At 35.1% G+C, this 7,436-nt stretch overlaps 1 protein-coding gene and 1 pseudogene across 1 annotated transcript; both read right to left on the bottom strand.

Moving 5' to 3' along the window:
- Positions 1-1,843: 1,843 nt before the first annotated feature.
- Positions 1,844-3,034, bottom strand: LOC149218915 (protein BIG GRAIN 1-like B). The gene is made up of 2 exons (XM_089386659.1): positions 3,019-3,034; positions 1,844-2,688 (listed from the first exon to the last, which is right to left on the bottom strand). The coding sequence occupies exons 1-2, from the start codon at positions 3,032-3,034 to the stop codon at positions 1,844-1,846; spliced, it is 861 nt and encodes a 286-aa protein (XP_089242785.1).
- A 3,455-nt stretch (positions 3,035-6,489) lies between these two features.
- Positions 6,490-6,942, bottom strand: LOC149218914 (polygalacturonase QRT3 pseudogene; annotated as a pseudogene).
- Between the last annotated feature and the right edge of the window lie 494 nt (positions 6,943-7,436).

The raw sequence follows: 7,436 nt of genomic DNA, 5'->3' as shown, positions 1-7,436 counted from the left end.
TACGGAAGATATGCACATACAGGAAAGTTAGGGATATACGAAAGACATGCGCATATCTTCCGTATATGCGCAATTTCCGTATATGCGCATATCTTCCATATATGCACAGTTTCCATATATGCGCAATTTCTGTATATTGAATTTGTGCATATACGATGTAGATACATGAACGACGTGCATATACGGAAGATATGCACATACAGGAAAGTTAGGAATATACGGAAGATATGCGCATATCTTCCATATATGCGCAATTTCCGTATATGCGCATATCTTCCGTATATGCACAGTTTCCATATATGCGCAATTTCTGTATATGGAATTTGTGCATCTACGATGTAGATACATGAACGACGTGCATATACGGAAGATATGCACATACATGAAAGTTAGGGATATACGGAAGACATGCGCATATCTTCCATATATGCCAAGTTTCCGTATATGCGCACATCTTCCGTATATGCACAGTTTCTGTGTATGCGCAATTTCTGTATATGGAATTTGCGCATATACGATGCAGATACATAAACAACGTGCATATATGGAAGATATACACATACATGAAAGTTACGGATATACGGAAGATATGCGCATATCTTCCGTATATGCCCAATTTCCGTATATGCACATATCTTCCGTATATGCACAGTTTCCGTATATGCGCATTTTTTTTATATGAAATTTGCGCATTTACGATACAGATACATGAACGACGTGCATATACGGAAGATATGCACATACAGGAAAGTTAGGGATATACGGAAGACATGTGCATATCTTCCATATATGCGCAATTTCTATATATTGAATTTCCGCATATACGATGGAGATACATAAACGAAGATATGTACAAATTCAATATACAGAAATTGCACATATACGGAAACTGTGCATATACGGAAGATGTGCGCATATACGGAAACTGGGCATATACGGAAGATATGAGCATGTCTTCCGTATATCCAACTTTCCTATATGTGCATATCTTCCGTATATGCACGTTGTTTATGTATCTACATCGTATACGTGCAAATTCCATATACAGAAATTGCGCATATAGAGAAACTGTGCATATACAAAAGATATGCACATATCTTCTGTATATGCATGCATATCTTCCGTATATGCACGCATATATATATATATATATATATATATAGTGGTACGATGCACATCATTGCTCTTTTTATTTCTTGGATTTCCAGTTATGTTTTCTGTCTCGACCAGAGATGGTCATGCTAAAACCTTGACAACCCTGCTAACAATATGCACCCCAGCTATATAACGATTATTTGACTATATAAGCAGAGATATATAGTGTGGAATATCTGAACAGGAAGCATTGTATATTTGTATCTGCACTGCACGCATATATATTGCTTGTATGCATTACACAACCACAATGGCTGAGTCTACTTGTTCCAAACTCACGGTCACCTGTCAGAAACTTTTAGTGTCTGCTTAGAAATAAACAACCTACCCTCAGACCAGCTATCAACTTAGAAATTAGATCCTGAGCAACCTACCCCAGACCAGCTGTCAGTTTACAAATAAGCAACCTGCCCTCATACCAGCGATAAGATTATAACAAGTTCCATAAGCTAAGATGGCTCAATGGCATCCAGTAACAACAAGCAGATGTTGTTTATTCCTATCACATAATGGGTGCAGAGTATAATCGATGGTTGTCACTAAAAACCTCTATTTACCAAAGCTTACGCAATTTATGCATGCGAGTTTGTAAAAATTTGAAATTTTCATAGAACCTGCAACTTTGCCAGACACTGTGTTACCAATGTCAAGATTATTATATTAGGGATTACAGAGCACTATTTCTTCATCAAACAATCAATCCCCTTGCAATGGCTTTATTGGTCTCCAAATGAGTAGTCTCATAAACAGGAAGCTCTTTTTGGTACACGCTCATGTTCATGTCGATTTCTGCCAAATTCTCCAGCTCAAACAGGTCAGAACTTGAACAACTGACATCGTCATCGTCTTCCTCCTCTTCGTCTTGTTTGTCAAGACCCTTAATTACCACAACTTCCATAATGCTCCTTGATTTTTGATACTTAGTAATTATGTCCTTTGCTGCTACTGCATGCCAGTCCTCCTCAAGAATATGAAATTGCAATTCTTTGCTGAGTAGTGAAAGCTTGTATGCATCTGTAGATGGATATGTATGTAGATTATTAACAGGATTCGGCTTATGGAGATACTTGTCCCCAGAGGGGTTAGAGTCCTCATCCAAAGTTCCACTTGTTGGATAGAAAGTCACAGATCTTTGACTCATCCCACTACTGTTCTTCGATCCTCTGGATGTTTTACTCAAACATGGCCTAGATTGTACTGAAGAAGAAGATGAGTCAACAGAGGTGGGTCTTTTCTCAGAAGAATCATATGAATTGGAGTCACTTATAGACGAAAATAATGAAAGCTTCAATTTCTTGGTACTGCCAGCCATAAACAGCGAATTGAGAAAATTTGCGAGCTTCCTGCCTGGAGAAGTTGGCTTCTTGGGCTTCTTGGAATCCTTCCGAGCTTGACAGTTTGACTTTAAATTAGCCGGATAATCTACAAGGATGAAAGGCTTCTCCGTAGAACAAAAATACCCATCTCTAACAGATGATTTTCCATGTAAAGATCGAGTGCATTTTCCACCAACAGCCCATTTCCCTGCTCTGTCTTCAAAACCCAAATGATGTAAATTTCTTTCTATTTTAGTAGTAGCAATAGATGAAGTTTATCTGCTGAGAGATTCCACATCTGAAGAGAAATATGGGTAGCTGGAGGTGGAATCACTTGTATATGTGTTTCTTCTCTATATGCGCATATATTCCATATATATGTGCCTCTTCTGTATAGGTGCATATACAAAAGATATGCACATATACAAAAGTTGTGCATATATGGAAGATATGCAATACATAAGATGCACATATAGAAAATTTATGTGACTTCCGTATATGCACATCTTTCGTACATGCACAAGTTCTATATATGAACGTATCTTACGTATACCCATAGACATTTTGACAATAGTATTGAACCTTGTTGCTAATGGGCTCTCTTCTCTTGAAAGTGAGATGAAGTTCTTTGCATAGTGAAATGCCTCCCAGGAGGCTTGCTAGTGATTAGTTTTTGAGAGCAAGATATGCCTATGAGGCTGAAGAAACCACTGGAAGCTTCTGGTTGATGAACCTATTTGATTTGAGAAGAATCACTCAGGTGCTTATGAGGAATCTTGAACCACCAGGAGGTGCCTTAGAACTTTGGTCCTTCAACAACGATGCCTAGGGGGCTCTCCCAATCAACAATAACAAATTTCTTAATGGTATTCTAATCCCTCTATTCTCCTTGGCACTAGTCCCACCTTGATGTTTGAGGTCGGGGTCTAGGCGGGCTTGGAGGTCGGCCCCTTTAATGTTATGAATGTATAAAACATAATCAACATGTTTTTCTTCAATATGTTTTGTCTAGACAAAATAATACAACATGTTACAAATATTCATAATTGAACTAATACAACATGTTACAAATATTCATAATTGGTGAAATTACAAGAATACATATATGTGTTTATATAAATAACAAATTTGTAATTTGTAAAAGAGATATTAATTTATATTTTGTTTTTCTTGCCATAAAATTATTAATGTAAAAATCCAATGATGAATGTTTCTCTTATAAATTTAACGAAAAATTAAGTTTTGAGCTACTAGATAGTTACCTCGAGAGATTATATTTTGACTTACTTCATAGTGAGCTCTACATGGTAAAAAATATAAGTATTCATTATCTTAATATTTTTAAATGTTGCACCAATTCTTTACATATAAGGTTTGGTTTTTTCTAATTTCATTATTTTAAAAATAAAAAACAATCAATTTTCTTTGTGAAATTAGCCTCACAATTGTATCCCTTGTCCACAATTTTTACGTATTTATTCCTCATTTAAATGGAAATATTGCAGCAATACAAACAATTATCTTATACTTTCTTCTTAAAAAGTATCATCTAAAAAGAATTCAAAATCCATATTATTATGGAAAAATTAATATATGTGTGTACAATTTTCTACATTCCATATTTAATATAGATTTAAAAAAAGGAAAGAAAATGATATGTGTGTGTGTGTGCGCCCGTGTGTGTGTGAGAAAGAGGTGTCCATATCTAATATAATTAAATCTACACCTTTACTTTAATTCATAACTCAGTTGCCTTAAATACTAAGTAAATTATTTATTGATTATTTATAATAAGACATTAAAAAGAAAGAGTAGAAATTGGTTGTCTATGAGCTTCCAAGAAATAATCCACAACTATATTAGCTCAAGGGTGCTTTTTCAAAATCAAGTCATTACAACAATATTCATCAAACTAACAATAATAATAGTTCTAGTGAAGCATGTAAGATAATCCCAATTGAATATTAATTTCTAATAAAATATTAAAATATATAACATAATTATTATAGGTATTCATGAAAGATATCCATTAATTATCATTCCTTATTCCTTATTTTGAACATAATTAAAAATAACAAAATATCTCATTAATCTAAATACAATTTTAAACTATGCTTCTTATTTAAAAATAAATTAAAAACTTTAAATAAATTTTTACATTAATTTTAATTCTTTATATTAAATATAATTAAAAATAAAAATAACTAAATAACTCTTAACCTCAATACAATTTTATACCATGTTATTATTTGAAAATAGAAAGGGAAAAATATGGCCAAAAATTTCATTTAACAAGAAAATAGAATAACTTAATTTTATACCATGTTTTTATCTCAAAAAAAAGAAAGGAATAACATGACTAGAAATTTCATTTAACAAGAAAATGGAATGGGACTTTTCCAAATCTGTTGCGTGGAATCCCTTTGTATATTATAATTCCTTTTTAAATGAGAAAGGGAAAAGGATGGGCACAGAGAATAATTTTTCAAAAATCACAAATTGGAAAGAGAATAATTTTTCAAAAATCACAAATTGGAAATGACTTAAAATGCGTTGACACTTTGTTTTTTCTAAATCAGAATATGTATTAATAATCATTGTAGACTTCAAATCTGAAATCACAAATTGGGCAAACTGGAAATGACTTGGAAATGTGTATACCCTTTTCTTTTTCTAATTTAAAAATATATAATAATCATGGTATACATTAACTCGACCCTCGAGCTATCCCTAATTTCCAAAGGAACGATCTTCCTCACGCTACGGCTTAAAATGACGTATAAGAACGAAACGAGACGTGTCCACTCTTTTCTGTGAGGTTAGAAGATGCTCACTTCAAATTAAAAATCTTCTTAACATTCTCCCTCGTCAATTAAGATTGAAAGCTTTCAGAAATTCAATTGTCCATATTCCAAATGTGAAACCATCTGAAAGCTTTAAATTTTAAAATGAAATGAAATTAAAGGTGAATTCAAAATTAAAATTGAAATCTTTTTAAAAATTAAATTTGTTGGCTCTTATTCCAAACATGAAATCAGAAAATACATAGAAAATTTGCACTGTTATTCATTGAAAGACCAAAATAATATAAATAATTACTGACTTGATCTGCTTTGTGATTTGTGTGTTAGACGTTATTTTCCAAAGCCTCCACAAAGGCAATGGGAATTGGCTCTAAACAGTGATTGCGATTGCTTGCTCTGGTCAACGAGGACGTCTTTATCTACAACTAATTCCTACTCAAATTTAATTTATACATAAATCTCATTGTAAATATTACTCCTAATTTATAAATTGAATAACTTTTCAAAATCAATATCTCTCACGCTCAGGATCAAAACGATTTTAAAAAGAAGAAAAAACAAAACTAGATGTGCCCACTGCTAGATGCTAACTTCAAATTAAAAAGCTTCTTAACTTTATTGGTGTGGGTATCGACAAAGTAATGCAACAGATCATGGATCGCATAGACATTGCAGTTCGCTGCAGGAAAGAATTGGTGCCTCTAAAAGATGTAGTAATGAAAATAAAGCCTATTGTTAAGCAGATCTAGAGAGACCGCCAGGCAATAAAGAAGAACAAGAATGATAAGGGTTCCGCTGTGAGTATATGGCTTAAATATTTGAATGCCCTTCTCCAAGAAGCATCATAGGTGGCACGACGTAGCACAATACCAATCATGTGTAATTTTATAAAACCAGCTTGAAGATCTATGATTTGATGACGTCGCACAATACCAATAATGTGTAACTTTATCAAACTAGCAGGAAGATCTATGATTTGATTTTACACATCAAAGAGCATCTCAAATTGTCTCCTTTGGTTGAGTTTGTCCAACTTCCAGAGCTATTAGAGGAACAAACTCAGAACCTCCAATAGGAATTTCAGCAAATTAAGGAAACATTAGAAGCACAACCTTCGTTCTGCAAGCAGTTCCCATGGTGGTCCTGCTCTAACTAGCTGCGCAGAGATGAAGCGTATCGACGAACCTTTTATAGTGGGACAATAGGAAGCCTTTTCATTTCTTGAATATTTGGTTATGGAATATGCGGAGGCTAATAATATTGGCGTGCTTGGCAAGGGTTGATTTCAGCACCACGTTGGCATCCCCAATAAATAAACTATTGGTAATATCAAGCTGCACAGTGTCCTCTGCAACAATGGCGGTGTAATCCAAATAACAACCGATGCTCCTCGTCTGAGTCAATCCACCGAGCTTTAGTTTGATTCCAACTCCTCCGAAGCCTATGGCCTTGTTATAACAGTGAACTCCTGTGAGGATATTGGCTTGACCTGTCACTGCAATCCCCACAACAGCCGAAAAGATGACAACGTCCGTTACAGTGTTGTCGTTGCCCATGAGGCTTATGCCCACGCCGCTGAATTTCTTCTCGTCGGGGCTTCCGCCGGCAGTAATGCGCTGCCCCAGGAAGGAATTCCGGATATATGTCTCGTGCCCGCCCTGAACCATGATGCCAGACGACTTGAAATGCGAGATATAGCAATTATCGATGTTCAAATTTTGAATTTGGGCGGGGCGGGTTCACCAGTTCAAACTTCGAATTTGGCGGGGCGGATTCACTAGTTCAAATTTCGAATTTGAATTTGAATTGTTCGGTTAACATGGAGTAACATGCTTGCTCAGCACGTCACATCTCAGATGCCCCGTCCAGATGCATAGCATAGCATGGTATGGTTTTATGTATTGTACATGGCTGTTATCCATGGTATGGTTTACCGGAAAGCGCTTGTCTAGAAATATTCAGGTGTGTCAGCGTGATTGTACTACCGTCTATGCCCACGGAATAATAGTAACGTAAGGGAGCATTTATGGAACGTGTTAGCGTAAGGACATAGCATTTATAATGCTATAGGGTTGGAAATAGGAACTGCCCTTCACTACTTGATTGTCAGTGAACTCAAATGTCGACATGACTTTTAAACTCATTAAGCACCATTGTGGTT

Source organism: Pinus tabuliformis, chromosome Q (genome assembly GCF_031772625.1).
Source record: "Pinus tabuliformis cultivar Carrire ecotype Pingquan chromosome Q, CPIR1, whole genome shotgun sequence".
NCBI lineage: Eukaryota > Viridiplantae > Streptophyta > Pinopsida > Pinales > Pinaceae > Pinus > Pinus tabuliformis.
The sequence above is the reverse complement of the archived record's forward strand: the minus strand, read 5'-3'. Positions and strand labels throughout refer to the sequence as shown.